This window comes from Chiloscyllium plagiosum, chromosome 17 (genome assembly GCF_004010195.1).
Source record: "Chiloscyllium plagiosum isolate BGI_BamShark_2017 chromosome 17, ASM401019v2, whole genome shotgun sequence".
Taxonomy (NCBI): domain Eukaryota; kingdom Metazoa; phylum Chordata; class Chondrichthyes; order Orectolobiformes; family Hemiscylliidae; genus Chiloscyllium; species Chiloscyllium plagiosum.
Window position 1 is genome coordinate 54,772,893 of NC_057726.1, and position 15,914 is coordinate 54,788,806.

General features: G+C 41.5%; 1 protein-coding gene across 3 annotated transcripts in view; it reads right to left on the reverse strand.

Annotated features, from left to right (window-relative positions):
• fhod1 (formin homology 2 domain containing 1) overlaps positions 1 to 15,192 on the reverse strand; it is a 313,847-nt gene extending 298,655 nt beyond the window's left edge. For 2 of the 3 annotated variants that reach the window (XM_043707128.1, XM_043707127.1), the window contains exon 1: positions 14,400 to 15,191. In XM_043707128.1, the coding sequence (XP_043563063.1) occupies positions 14,400 to 14,564 (165 nt within the window). In that variant the 5' untranslated portion in view covers positions 14,565 to 15,191. Of the gene's footprint in view, positions 1 to 14,399 lie in introns of all 3 variants that reach the window. The other variant, XM_043707126.1, reaches the window with a different exon arrangement.
• Positions 15,193 to 15,914: the final 722 nt, after the last annotated feature.

Consider the following 15,914-nt stretch of genomic DNA (forward strand, 5'->3'; position numbering starts at 1 on the left):
TAAAACACTTACTTCAAATCAATTAAACCGAGAAAGTGAGACCAAATACAATTTGAAGTGGATTCTCAGGGGAGCCATACTCCAGCACAAATCTGTAGGTGTTCATTCAGTATGCTTATCAGAAGCACACACCTACACATTCAACAATTCAACTGCATCCCCTGAACTACTTCGAAAACTTTATATATCTTAATAGACGTCCCTTCAAACGTTAAGAATACAGTTGATTGAATTAGACACTCATGTTTATTGAACAATTCTGCATTCCTATGTTTGATATTCTCTAGAGAGAGAGAGAGATAAATAGAGATAGCAGTGATTCAAATATTGCTACCATGTGTTATAAAATCAAGGGTGGGAAAATTACACTAAACAATAGCTGCCAGATTTGATGTAAATGATTCCTTACGAAATATTACTGAGAAGTTTTTTCTGCCTCCTTATTTGGTTTAATATGTTTGAAGTCGCTAAATTCCACTTTTCTGTGCCATTTACATTGTTATGCCAAAGCTTAAAGCTAAAGGCTCAGAGACCTTTGTTATTTGTCTGTAGTTCCAGGGTGTAACGTCACACCTATGCTCGCATTTTACATATCCAGCATATACATCACCCACTCTGGTTTGCCGCTGGCAATATCACAAATTCCAAGAAGCTGACAAACAAGAAAAGTCTATCTTTGTGGCTTTTGTTTTTAAAGTAGGTGACTCAGGGACGGTTTTTAACCCTTCATCATTTGGCATGCACCTTAATAGGTCTCTACAGGCTTCTTTTTCACTTCTAAGACTTTCTGGTTACACTCTTGACAATACAGGCATAACACAATTGGCAAAATAATTAACAAATAACATCAATCTGTGAGTTGAAACTTCAAATTCCTTTCTAAGTCAAAATGAAGCAAGACTGAAATTTGTACAGAGTTAAAAAGGCATTTAGCATGCTTGCCTTCATTGCTCACACCTTTGAGTATAGGAAGGGTCACTCGATCCGAAACATTAACTCTGATTTCTCTCCATAGATGCTGCGAGACTTGAAGAGCTTTTCCAACAATTTCTGTTTTTATCTTTGGGTATAGGAGTTGGGAAGGCATGTTGAGGTTGTACAGGACACTGGTTAGGTCTCTTCTGGAGTACTGTGTGCTGTTCTGGTTGCCCTGCTACAGGAAGGATAGTATTAAGCTGGAGAGGTGCAGAAAAGATTTACTAGGATGTTGGCAGGAATGGAGGGTTTGAGTTATAAAAATAGACTGGGAAAGCCGGGACTTTTTTCGCTGGAGCATAAGATGTTGAGAGGTGACCTTATCAAGGTTTATGAAATCACGAGGGGCATGATAAGGATCTTTGCGTAGGGTGGGGGAGTTCAAAGCTAGGGGGTATATTTTTAGGGCGAGAGGAGAAAAATTTAAAAAGGACATGAGGGGTAACTTTTTTAGACAGAGTGTGTTTCGTGTGTGGAATTAACTGTCAGAGAAAGTAGTGGATGCGGGTACAATTACAATGTTTAAAAGACAGTTGGGTGAGTTCATGAACAAGAAAGGTTTGGAGGGATATGGTCCAAGTGCAGACAAGTGGGACTTATTTGAGAACATGGTTGGCGTAGCCCAGTTGGACTGAAGGGTTTGTTTCCGTGGTGTAGGACTATAACGGTCAGCTGTGAAATACTACTGGGTGTTTGATTCTTTGCAACAAGGTTGCAGGTGTATTACCACAGCTTTAACACTTATTAAACCATAATTAATGATATACCAAATTACATTTACTTCCAACCACATTGCACAACCACATACGAATTAACCACTGGTAGCAGCAATCTCACAGAGATCTACAGCAGCAGCATGGCTCTGCCCTAAATCTAACACAGCTTTGATGGTTTGTTGCCATTGTATCCAATGAAAATGTGGTGCTGCAGGTTGTTACAAAATATACTGGGTGATAACAGATTATTCAAAGCCGAATCCACTTTTTTGATGCGAGAGACAATAGACAAAGCTTTCAGCATTTAAGTGTTAATTTTAGCAAGAATGTGACTGACGCAATAGAGATTAAAACAGGTGCAGTCAGTGGAATGTGACAATTTCCCCTGATCTCAGAGCTGTCCTGCAGTTATGCACTACACCTGACATTTTTGCAACTAGTGACTTGTATCGGTACATGACGACAGTGTTGATTTATTACTGTTTATTTTTGTCAGAAACCTCATTTGCTCTCTTTTCTCCTGCCTTCTCTCCTTTTTAAAATCTGGATTGCAGTTTCACAAGTGTTGGGTTTCAGTTCCAGAAAGAAGCCATGTGGTCAATCATTATATGTCTTGCCCTCCATCCAAAGTTCACATATGTTTTCCAGCCAAGGTAAAGGAGAAATTGATAGTGAGTGAGTATCTCACCTTTCACAATATAATCTTTTAAACCACGCTTTTCAATCTCCGACAACAATCAGTGAAGTCAGCACTGACCAGGGATCTCCCTGGTTGTAAAACTAAATCACTCAGTAAAATCATTATGGGAGCTGTTTATACATTCCCCCCTCCCCCCCACCCATGTTAAAGATGAGCTATTTAGTGACCTGCAAAATTATCAGGGGTGTGGGAAGGGAAATGGAAAAGACCAGCAAATAGATCCACATTTTCTAAGTAAATTCATAATTTTTAGCAGGGTGGGAGGGTAGGTCTGGGTGGGATGCTGTTCGGAGGATTAATGCAGACCCGATGGGCCTCTTTCTGCATTGCCAGGTTTCTACAATTCTAAGACTTGAATTTGCCTTTCCCTAGCTCAAGACTCTGCTACCATGTCTTAGGTTTGCAATCGGATTTGAAATACATTTTAATGGGTTTTGCTTTTTTATCAGTTCATTCAACTATTTTCATAAAATTGCTGCGAGACGGCAAAGCTCAGGGTTTGCGACTTTTCCTCCTGCTTTAGACCTCTGACAGTCTGGCTGGATGTTCTTTGCACCTAGTAATTCAACATCTCCCTTGCAGGTTAGAGGTCTGAACCAGAAACAGAATTGAAAGTTGGATGGGACTAGAGACCAGTTTCATGAATGCCTCATTGTCGTTCACATAGTTACACAGAATTCACAAACACAAAAATGGGTAATTCAGCCCGACTGGTAATTATATTTAATCCACCTATTTAGACATGCTGTGACATATCTCAGGGGTAGATGGGACTTAAACTCTGATCTTCTGATCCAGAGGTGGAGACATTACCACTGCGTTACAAGGACTAAGCCCAGTTACTGTGTAATGTTTACGCTCTACACAACACACCCTGGCTTAATTACATTGCTCCTTCCACTTTTACCCACATTTCCCTCTATTCTGTGTTCATAGAATCCCTATAGTGTGAACACAGGCCCTTCCACCCAAGTCCACACCAATGTTCCGAAGAGTAACCCACTCAGACCCATTCCCCCTACCCTATATTTACCCCTGACTAATGCACCTAACCTACACATCCCTGAACACTATGAGCAATTTAGCAAGGCCAATTCACCTAACCAGCACATCTTTGGGAGGAAGCCGGAGCACCCAGAGGAAACCCAGGCAGACAGTCACCTAAGGCTGGAATTGAACCCAAATCCCTGACGCTGAGGCAGCAGTGCTAACCACTGAGCCACCATGCTGCCGTGCCACCCTCTCATATTCGCTCATGTCTCCATTAAGTGCATCAGTGCACTCCTTCAACCGTTCCACATTCTTACTAATCTCTATGTAAAGAAATTTCACCTAAATTCCTCATTGAATTTCTTAGTCTCTATCATATATTCAGCAAAACTCCTTAAGTACCTTCCAAACCCATGGCCACTACCACCTAAAAAAGGACAGAAGCAACAAATATCTGGGAACACCACCACCTGCAAGTTCCCCTCCAAGCCTCTCACCATCCTGTATTGATGTTCCTTCAGAGTCATTGGGTCAAAATCCTGAAATTCCCTCCCTAATGGCATGGTGGGGCTACCTTTCATACATTGACTGAAGCAGTTTAAGAAGGCAGCTCACCACCACCTTCTCAATGGCAACTAGGGACAGGCAATAAATGTTGCTCGGCCTGTGAGTGAAATGTTTCAAAACATTCTCATTCTGACTTCACCCAACAAAATTTGCTTTGTTGATAGTTGCTTCACAATGTTGTAATATGTTGACCATCAGATCTATTCACTCCTTGACAACATTCATAGGAATTACTCATTTTGTTTCCTATCTGCAGTACTTCACACTTCACTTGACTGATTCGGATTTATCATTTTTCAGTCACACAGAGATCATGGCCAACTTTTAGTTTGAACTTTCTAAGCTGTTTCCCAAGAGTCCATTTCTCCTTCTATTTTTGTTCCATTTCTGCAACTGGAATGCAGTCACTGTTATTGGTGTATAAAGAAAAATAAATACTTCTGATAATACCCCACTTTTCACAAATTTAGGCCATTTCAAAATGCTTTTCAGTCATTTTGTTTTGAAGTGTAATCACTATATTATGTAAAATTGGCAGCAGCCAATTTGCACAGAGCAAGGTCTCAAAGCAATATGACAATATTGGGGTGGCATGGTGGCTCAGTGATTAGCACTGCTACCTCACAGCACCAGGGACCTGGATTCAATTCCAGCCTCGGGCAATCGTACATGTGGAGTTTGCACATTCTCCCAGTGTCTGCATGGGTTTCCTTCAGGAGTCCGGCTTCCTCCCACACTCCAAAGATGTGCAGATTAGGTAAATTGCCCCATAGTGTTCAGGGATGTATAGGTTAGGAGCATTAGGGGTAAATATAGGATAGGAGGAGAATGGGTCTGGGTGGATTACTCTTTGGAGGGTCAGTGAGGATGAAGGGCCTGTATCCTGTAGGGTTTCTATGACACAGCACAGTCAGTCTCAATTTTTGATGCTGTTTAATGGATAAATGGCAGGACACTAAGGAGATCTTCCTAGCTCTTTCCTAAATAGTTTCATGGGCTCTTTTACGCTCACATGAGAGACCAGAGATGCCTTTGATCTACTATCTAACCTCACAGTATCACTCACAGCGTAATATCCCAGCAATTTATATATTGTGCTCAAGTATCTGGAAATGGGAAGTGGAACATACAATTTCTGACTCATTAGCTCTGTGGCAGCACTCTTGTCCTACCTGATATCCAATTAGAACAATTGCAATCCTCTAATGATGTTCCGAGTTAACAAAAAGAAACTTGGCAAACAGCCTGTAACATACTTTTCAAATTGAGGATAAGTAGGAGCGCCAATCTTATCCATTTTGTGATCGATCAAGTAGAAAGAGGGAAACAAATGGTCTTGAACTTTTATATTTCAGTCATCGAAACAAGGTACTTCTCAATGTTTTCATTGCAATACCTAGTCAAACTTTACCAAATTGAATTGCTTATGATAAAAAAAATCAACAAATGCCTGTCTTCCAACATGAACTTCTGTTATCCAAAAGTTGTCATCATAATTGGTAGTTCCTTGTAGACAAGGATGGCTCTTCTCCACTCTCAGGCAGAGTCTGCAAGTGGCTGTATAGACTGATATGATTAGCGCAGATCCAAAGTATCACTGGTATGGAAGCATTGTCTTCTCAGAAAGGCTAAGCAGACTAGGGCTCCACTCACTGGAGTTTAGAAAAATGAGAAGCGATCTCAATGAAACATCTCGCATTCTTAAGATCAATGCTGAGAAGATATCTCCCCCACCACGGGAGAGTCTTAGGCCAGAAGGCAGTCTTAGAATAAAGGAGCACCAAGTTAAGATTGAGATGATCCACAATTGCCTCTCTCAGAAGGTTGAAAGTCTTTGAAACTCCTTGCCACAGAGAGCTGTGGGAATAAGCCCTTGTGAATATTTAAGGCTGAGATAGATAGATTTTTGATCAGTGGTGGGGGACGGGGCGGGGGGGGAGCTAAGGGTTATGGGGAAAAGGGCAGAAAAGTAGATGTGAACAATGTTGGAATGGCCATGATCCTATTGAACGGTGGAGCCGTTCGAGGGGCTGAATGTCTTATTCCAGTTCCTATTGCTTATGGTCTTCGTATGACAATCAGTCATTCTCAGAATATAGACAGAAATATACTATTAAATCACCATCAGGAGGAAGTTACAATGCATCGCACCCCTCCCCAGCCCACAGCTGCAGTATTAATTTTTATTTCCCTTTTATTTTGTTTGACCACCTCTAACAATTGGAGAAAACAAATCGTCAAAAGGTGAGTGCCGTAAAATATACATGGTGGGACTCTTCGGTACTTTCCTGGCGTGCTTCATTTTTATCATTTAAAGATAGTTGTGAAATGAATGGTTCTTCTTTTCCTTTCTCAGTTCCTCTCAATGTTAATCTATACCACCTAACTCAGTTACATGAGTTGCGATAGAGACCATCAGTGTGAGGCCTAGCTCAGAATGGCAAGGTACAATTGGGGAATAGGTCACACTATCCACTAAGCACTGTGTACCCTTCCCTCAATCACAAGATGGAGATTCTTTTTTCTTTTTACAAAGGGGAAGGGACAAGCCATCTGCAAAAGTTCCACAGAGGCCAATGTCCCATCACCAAGTTACCATGTATTAATAAAAGGTAAGTCCTTGACACTGATTCAGCTCCCGCAGAGCCAACTCTCAAAGTGAGCAAAACCTCTGAAAGATGGAGATTAAATGTTAGATAAAATATCTGCGAAGTACATCAGCAAATAAAACATTGACATCACACTCTCTTAACCTGAAAAGGGCTCAATTGTTCAATGATAGAGGCAGCATGAGGAAGAGAGCTTTGTGTCTGATGGAAATGAAATGTCACCATCTGCTATGGTGAGGTTTGAACCATGTCCCCAGAACAGCAGCCTGGGTCCTGGATTACTATTCCAGTGATATGAAAATGTGTCAAAAAGTGTGGTGCTGGAAAAGCACAGCTGGTCAGGCAGCATCTGAAGACCAGGAGAATGGACGTTTCAGGCATAAGCCCTTCATCAGGAATGAGGCTTGTGGGCCAAGGGTGCTGAGAGATAAATGGGGAGGCGGGGGGATGAAGGTAACTGGGAATGTGATGGGTGGATGAAAATATGTCACCATCTCCCTGGCATTGAGGTTACAACATTCCTGAAATGAGACCAGCGGGTCGGGGGGTTCATATGTTCCATGTACCCCTTTCATTTATCAAACTATTTGGAAAAGGCTACTTCAACAGGAAGTAAACAAAATGGCTGACATCAAGCTAAGCAATAGGCAGGGTAGAGGTGACCTTGAGTACCTGTCGTTTATTCATTGGTGTTCAAACAAGTGATTTCTATCACAGCCCAGTGTAGTGGTCTCTCAGTCCAGTATGGCCTCGGTGCAGACTTCCAGTCTCAAGGTGATTCCTCGAAGTGTGGTCCCACCACAGCTAAGCACACAAGAAAGTGTTTGAACTTTCAGCTTTATTCCTTTATTTTTTATCTAAAACTAAGAATGTCTGCAATGTGTAACTTTTAACCTCATCCTTTCTTTCTACCCTGTTCTTAAGATTCTGTACCTAGGTACTTGGATGTAAGATGGCACCTTGCATGGCAACATTAAACACTTTTCACTGTACTCCTGCACTTTTGTACTGGAGTACACGTGACAATAAAATCAAAATAAAATAGCCCTCGAGTATAAAATGTACCAACGAGTGCTTAGAGTTGGGGACAGGACGGGGTGCAGTCTATGTCAGGTGACTACCTTCATCAGTGGAAAGATGGACCAGTGAAGATAGAAGACAACTGGGAGAAAAGAGTTGGAATATTGCGTGCAATTCTGGTCTCCTTCCTATCGGAAAGATGTTTTGAAACTTGAAAGGGTTCAGAAAAGATTTACAAGGATGTTGCCAGGGTTGGAGGATCTGAGCTACAGGGAGAGGCTGAATAGGCTGGGGCTGTTTTCACTGGAGTGTCGGAGGCTGAGGGGTGACCTTATAGAAGTTTACAAAATTATGAGGGGCACGGATAGGATAAATAGACAAAGTCTTTTCCCTGGGGTCATGGAGTCCAGAACTAGAGGGCATATGTTTAGAGTGAGAGGGAAAGATATAAAAGAGACCTAAGGGACAACTTTTTCACGCAGAGGGTGGTACGTGTATGGAATGAGCTGCCAGAGGAAGTGATGGAGGCTGGTACAATTGCAACAATTAAAAGGCATTTGGATGGGTATATGAATAGGAAGGGTTTGGAGGGATATGGGCCGGGTGCTGGCAGGTAGGACTAGATTGGGTTGGGATATCTGGTCAGCATGGACGGGTTGGACCGAGGGGTCTGTTGCCATGAACATCTCTATGACTTAATCCCAGCAGCAACCACTTGCATTATTTCATAGATCGCTTCAGAAATGGCAAAACCAAATGAGTAACAGTCAGAACTTCCAGACACCACATCAGCAAGAAGACAGCTATGTACTTCCCTATGTACTGAAGTGACTGACATTCTCCCAAGCACTGACGATCTCAGTACTGGTCAGGAATTAAAAATGAGAGTTTTCTGGGCTGGATATATCAGTACACACATACAGCCAACAGAATACGGTGAAGAACTTGAAGCAACAAGTCAATATATTGCGAAAATATTGTGCGCAATGTTGGGCCCCATATCTCAGGAAGGATATATTGGCCCTAGAGCATGTCCAGAGGAGAATCACGAGAATGGTCCCAGGAATTAAAGGCTTAACATATGAGGAACATTTGAGGACTCTGGGTCTATACTCGATGGAGTTTAGAAGGATAGCGGGAGGGGGGAACCTAACTGAAACATACAGAATACTGAATGGTCTGGATGGAGTGGAAGTTGGGAAGATGTTTTCATTGATAGGAGAGACTAGGACCCAAGGGCACAGTCTTAGAGTCAAGGGAAGACCTTTTAGAACGTAGATAAGGAGAAATTTTTTCAACCAGAAAGTGTTGAATCTATGGAATGCGCTGCCACAGAAGGCTGTGGAGGCCAAGACACTGAATATATTTAAGACAGAGATAGATAGGTTCTCGATTGTCAAGGGGATCTAGGGTTATGGGGAAAAGGTGGGAGAATGGGGATGAGAAACTTATCAGCCATAATTGAATGGCCTAACGTCTGCTCCTATGTCTTATGTTCTTAAAGGATTCTTAAAGCTGTCAGTACAAACAAAGAGACTGGAAAATATAGCATAAACTTTGGAGAAAATAACAAATATAACAAAAATTTAATGATGGACCTATCATTTATACCTAGGTTTATATATAATTTTGAGGAAAACATTGTCAAAGCACTTCATTTCAGATACCTGTTTGCAAAGTTTGGGTTTGGGCTAGCAAGTGATGTTTGCATGACATAAAGTGCCAGACAATAACTATCTCTAACAATACAGAATATAATCATCCCTCCTTAACATTCAACATCACCGAATCCCCGACTATCAACATTCTGAGGGTGACCATTGACCCGAACCCGATTGGGGCCAGCTGTAAAAAGATTAATGACTCTAAGAGCAAGATTGGAGGTTGGCTATCAGCTGTGAGTAATATACCGCCTGATCCCCACAAATCTTGTCCAGCATTAGGGGGCCTAAGCCAAGGGTGTGATGGAATATAGCTCCAACTACAATCAAGAAGCCTTGTGCCATCCACGAACAAGCAGCCCACCCCATCCACAACCTTCAGCATTCTTTCCCTCCACCATTGACATAGTGGCAGCAGTTTGGCAACACTCAAAATACACAGGGGAAATTTGGAAAATTCACCCCCTAAAACGCCCAGGGAAATTTAATTACAGGCACAACCAGTGAAAGATCACCCAACCTGCCCCATAAGAATGGGCAGAATCTGTACGGGGTTACTTCTGCAGTCGAAGCTGCTTCTCTCTCCCGTTTGCAGCTGATGCTGACAGTGAATGTGTCACAGCAGCTGCCTGTGATCGTAAGAGCAGCAAGAAGCAGTTTGTCAGTAATGGGCCAGAGGATGTGGCGCTACTGAGGACACACCTGCGTAAAGATGATAAGGCCACAAAGGGGAGAGAGGGGCTGCAAGTTGGAAATAAGGGTTGCAAAGGGGGAATAAGGGCTGCAGAAGTGGCAGAGAAGCTGAAAAGGATTTGAGAGGCTTGTATTGGACCAAACCAAACCCCCTCAAAATATATTACGATGATAACTCAGACCCTAACCTTTTCTGACTTTAAAGATCTTGTGTTCCAGATGCAATTCTATTGGTCAAACTACTCGAATTTAAGCAAAACAAACTTTATTTTTACACAGCAGTTAAAATACAGACTTTTTTTAAAAATTGGCTTAATTGTAATTCTGTGGAAATGCTTAACAAGATAATATATACAGTATTAACCACTACGAATTAATTATTCGAAATACAGTAACATCCCATAAGCGCATCCTTGGCCAAGGCAAATTCAGTGAAATACATTAGCTCACATGCAATTCTAGCAGCAGGAACAGAACCATAGCTTTTAGTGTAACAGTGAGAGGAATAAGAGCTTCCATGTCCAGCTTCAAGTCCCCAGTAACTGCTGCTGAAAGCTAAAACTAAAGCTCCTGGTTCTGTGGAAGCTTCAGACTGCTTCTATTGGTCTAACTTTAAAACAAACCCAAGACCTCACAAGCTGTTTACTTTATTGGCTTTGAGCAGTCTGCTCATCACCTCGGTCTTAGTCTTTCATCATAAAATGGTCAAAATACACCTCTTAAAGCCATAGTATCATCACAGGCTGTAAAAGGAAGATGGGGGTTAGAAAGGGGAAAGAAGGGCAGCAAAGATGAGGAGGAGATGAATTCTGACAGTTCAAAGAGTCTCACATACTGAGAACTACTTGAGGTGCCAGTGGCGATGTTAGAGATAAATATACAATCATTTAGTTGTGACCTCATAGGTTTGTGGATGTATGCTTATGATAAATGTGTTTTTGGGTACAGGTGTGTGACATATTTTGAAAAAAATAACTTTTGTTGCTAATTTATGTCTACAGAAATACAACTTATACTAATAAAGTTGCTTTAGTATAATAAAACTGATGAATTTGCTTCACTGAAGTATTACAAAACAAAATAATGACAGTGCTGTTACGTCAGATTATCGACCGAGAGCTAGAAAGTAGCATGAGGAAGGATAGCTCCTTTGGAGCCAGGATAGGTGTAATATGCCAAATAGAAACAGAACATTTACAACCCCAAAGGAAACACAGTGTTTATTAACTCTCTAGTCTCCACAGGTTATAGCAGAGCAGAAACCTGCATGCAAATTGAAACACTTGTTCTTTAGTCTCCAGCTACTAATGACCTAACAGTTGACTCTTTTTTAACATTTGAAATGTAAAGGTAGGTTATTTACCTTTATAAGTGCTTATAAATGATACCAAAGAAGTTGAAGCTGTCTATCCCAAGTTGATCCACAATAATCACGGCCTGAGTTCAGCTGCACTAACCATCTCACATCAGTGCAACTTCACTACCTCAGAGCAAAGTGCAAACCATATGACAGTTATAAATTAATCTTCAGAACAGTTTATTGGCAACAGACATATTGATGTTACATGGTAACCAATTATAGAAGGAACTAATGACAGAAAGTTACCAGTCAGAAAACTAAAAGGAAGGCAAAAGGTTATATATCAGGTGTTCATCATACAGGAGAGGGCACCAGGAAGTTTATCTACTCAACCATTTTATCAGTGAAGCAGCAATGGGAACAAATTATATTCTAAGGGAGTAGGTGAGGAAAGTCACTGTTGCTATTCACAAACACCTCCTTGTAAGTAAACAAAACTGTCAAAAGCCACAAAGCATTTTGCAATATTGAACATGGAATCTGAAGTAAAGAAAAGACTTCCAGTTATTGCTGAAAAATGTGTATTGTCAAAGTTTTTTCTCTTGCTTTCAACAGGACAATTTGTAAGAGTTTTTACTTAAGGGCAAAATTGTCATTTATACGGTTATGCATTATCCAGCAAATGTTCTCTCACTGCAGAATCACAATTAATATTGGATACAGTGTCATGAGTTTCCTAAGCATGGACTGGTTGGGATATGGTCTGTAACATGCTTGTTAAGAACAGCCAAAAGGTATATTCCATACAATTGAAAGTTGGCCTTATTGACAACCTCACAAATAGGGCCGGAACAGACCGTTCACTGTATTTCATGTGGAAATAGGAGTATCAAAGCCATCCTGCAGGATAACCTGATTAGAACATTTCTCATTGTGTCTCACATAGTGATACACTGGCAATCACTTTTGGTCCTGAAAACTCCACAGTCCACCTCAGGTAAGATAACTCAAATGTTTGAGCTTCAGGTATTTCATGTTGCTATTACACAAATAAATTCTGGGGTATAGAAATTTCAGAGCTGGTATGAAGCCAGGTTTGTAGGCCTTGCATTCAAAAGATTGTTTCAAACAGCACATTCCTTTAGGTTTTCCCAACAAGCAAGGCACTGACCATATATAACCAGTCCACATTTGCAATACAGAGTTTGACATTAGATGGCATTCTTGAATTAGACAGCATTTGCTGGATAATCCTGTGTGTGAAGAATTATGCTGCCAACCAAATTAGGATTGTCAGGTGGGTTTCCAGTACAACACCCTTGCGTGTACTGGAAGCTGAATTTATTAATACACAGGGTCCTATTCTTTCGATGGAAAGAACACATACATGCACTGTTCCCATTTCAACACGTCATGGCACGACTCTGAGAAATGAACCAAAGTCAACCTGTTTGGTTTAAAATTTAAACAAAACCTGGAAGAAGTTATCTGTCAATCATCATTAACTGCTGAATTCTCCATGACAATGCCTCTGTCAATCAGAGTTTTCTTGCCAACCAAACAGCACTCTCCTCTCATAAAGCATAAACATTGGTTTTCCCCTTAAAATCTGCAGTTTTTTTGTGAATTGCCTAGTTGAGTGCAAGATGAAATGCTTATAAAGATGTGACTTATAAGCTGCAGCAGAACTCAGCAAGATATCAGAAGCATTTAATTATTGTGAACTACAAACATTTTACTGACATTGGCCCAGACACTGGGAGATCTTCAAATAACGGCATGTAATCCTGTATATCCACCTGACAGAACAGATTAATGACTGGACCGAATGGTGACACACAGTGCAGCACTTCATCAAGACTGCCCTGTTTATGTGCTCAAGTGTGGGCTTCGAACCCACAACTCTGACTCAGAAGCAAGAATGCTACCAATGAACAACAAACATTTAACACGGTATTTTAAAATCAGGAATACTGCTTTTGAACAACAGTCCAAATAAGCCAAGAACATGGAAGTGAGTGTACAGGAAAACAATGAATTTCCCACCACGGTCATTCTGTATCAACAATGCCTTTAGGATACTGTGGTTACAGTAGATTACAATGTGTGCCAAGCCATCAATATGTTCGCCAGATGTCTGTTATACACAATATTCCTCTTTTGTACATCAGCACTGAGCCAGGACCTGGCAATCTAGAACTGCCATTTAAGGGTCAGAATAAAAAGTGTGTGGGTCTGGAGTTGTATATCAAGCAGACTGGGTAAGGATGGCATGCTTCTTCCCCAAAAGGATACCACTGGAACAGCTTGGAATTGTCAACAAACCAGCAGTTTCATGATGGTTTTACTGACATCAAAGTGAATTTAAATTGTCAACTGTCGAAGGGGGCGGGGTGGACGTTGAACTCACTGGCTTGAGGCAATCTGACATTCGAGCGTCCTGTCCCTTCCTATAGCTCTAGCTGCACTTGTACAGGACCTTAACTGCTAATTATTACCGACAACACAAGATGTGGGTATTCCAACTAACAGTATGGAGGGGTCATGAATTCCAGCTACCACAATTGCTCAATGCACCAACAAGAGTATATTTTTAAAAGGACTTCACAATCATCAGGCAGAAAGATTCAACAAAACAATCCAATAAAGGGAGGGAGGATAATAGAAACGAAGAACAGAATTGGCTGCCAGAAGGATACCCTTCAAACTGCTTGGAAGATGCTGGCACCTTTCAAATGGTAATTACACAATCCGGAGAGTCCAAGCCATTTCAAATGTTTAAGGAAGAGGGGAGAGGGGAGAGGGCAACGGTCCCTTTAATGCTTTCAAGTGTTTATGGACATTCGAGGTCACCCCCCATTGTTCAAAAGAAACCCAGTGTCTAATCAGAGGAAGTCAGTTACGAAATTCAAATCGGATGACATTTTTTATTTTAGAACAGAGGATCTAACTGGAACTGACAGTGAAAGGTAATGAGAAAGCTGAGCTCCCTGAGCCAGGGTTTGCCCCCTTTTCTATGAGTACACCTGTGGAGGAGTTTTGCAGCAACAGGGCAATAGCCTCCACCCGGGATGGGGGAGGTGGGGGCGATACTGTGTTTATCGATGATTGTCTAAAAAGTCCAGGGCGAACCATGAGTCAGCCTCTTGCCCTCAGAATGAAGCTTACCTTTAGTGGGGAGTCCAGCAGCTTGTGAACTCCCGCCACTTGCTCTATTAAAGGGATGGTTTCATAGAAGTTGTAGGTCGGCGGTCTCCTGGGCTCAGGGAAGTTGGTGCAAACGAACGGGTCCGTGTCATCCAGATACTGCACTCTGCACGTTATAGTCGCCATAGTCAAACTTCTTCCTTAACACTGCTCATAAACCGAGTTGGTAAAGGACACACAGTCCCAGCGTGTGTGTTAGACAGTGGCCCTAATCCCAGACTGTATCCCTGAAGGAGCTATCTCAGCGAAGCAGACCTTGACGCAACCCGGAAGTAAGACTCAGTCAGGCAGCGGCTTAAAGAGGGAACGGACGCGACTTGTCACTGACTGAACTCATTCTCTTCACATTTCAGGACGGCGCTATTTTTAATTTGTTCTCGCTTGTTGCCATTTACAACCGGTCGTCTGAAAATAAACAAGGCACTGAGTCCAACAAAACCTGTTGCATTCCCAGCACTGGCGTAAATAATGAGTCATGGGCAGCGGAGCATATTTCCCACAGGGAGCTAACACTTCTTTGCGTGCAAGACCGAGTTGAAGTTTCAGTTCGTGTCCAACGAATTGGTGGGAGGTTGCAATTCTTCCACGGACACATTGAGATTGCCTGCTGGAGTGGGAATTCCTCTAGTGTTTTGCCTACAACGCTTTCCCCTTAGCTAATATCACGAAAAAATAGATTCGCTGATCATTCACCTTTCCGGGATCTTACTGTGCACATTTTTTTCCTCCCCGCATTTAACAGGATATTTTTTGAACATGAAGACTCAGATATTACTAAGGTACACCAAAGCAGCTGAAAAATGGAACTTCTTTCCTAACAAGTTAGTTTTAAGTTGCCGCAAGACATTTTATTAATCGTGTTTTTTTTTAAAGCATCATAACATTGAGACTATTATGAGAATGTCTGTGCTTTATTGTTTCAGACATCCTGCCGGAAATAACTATCTTCAGAAATAACTAGGCATCATTTTAATAAGATCATTGTGAAATTCATTTAAACAGTCCAGCACAATGCCCCTCATAGCAATATCGAACCTCCCGGAATATTTAGGAATTAAATTGTTCTTCAAATGTATTACTTTTTAAATAAAAGAAAACTGAAAACAGGTAACCATGGCAAAACGCCGCCCTCCGGTTCATAACACACATGACAGATTGTTCTGCTGAATATCAGAAATCCTTGAGGTGGTCTGATCATTACAGGAGTGCAATGATGTTCACTGTGGAGTCCTGCTTTCAGTAGTGTCCCTCTGATAATAGCACTACCCAATATTACCCCCACGTGACCACACGCACTGCCCCATGAAGTCGTTTAGGAAGTCGTTCAGTTGTAAACTCAATTATTAGGTTAAAAAGAAGTCCCTGGCCACCTTCAAAACATAACGAGTGATGCCTGACAAATAAAGCATTGGTGGTGTCACCCACATCTCTACAACAATTCTTGTTTTTAAATTGTCATATTTAGATCATCCCCCT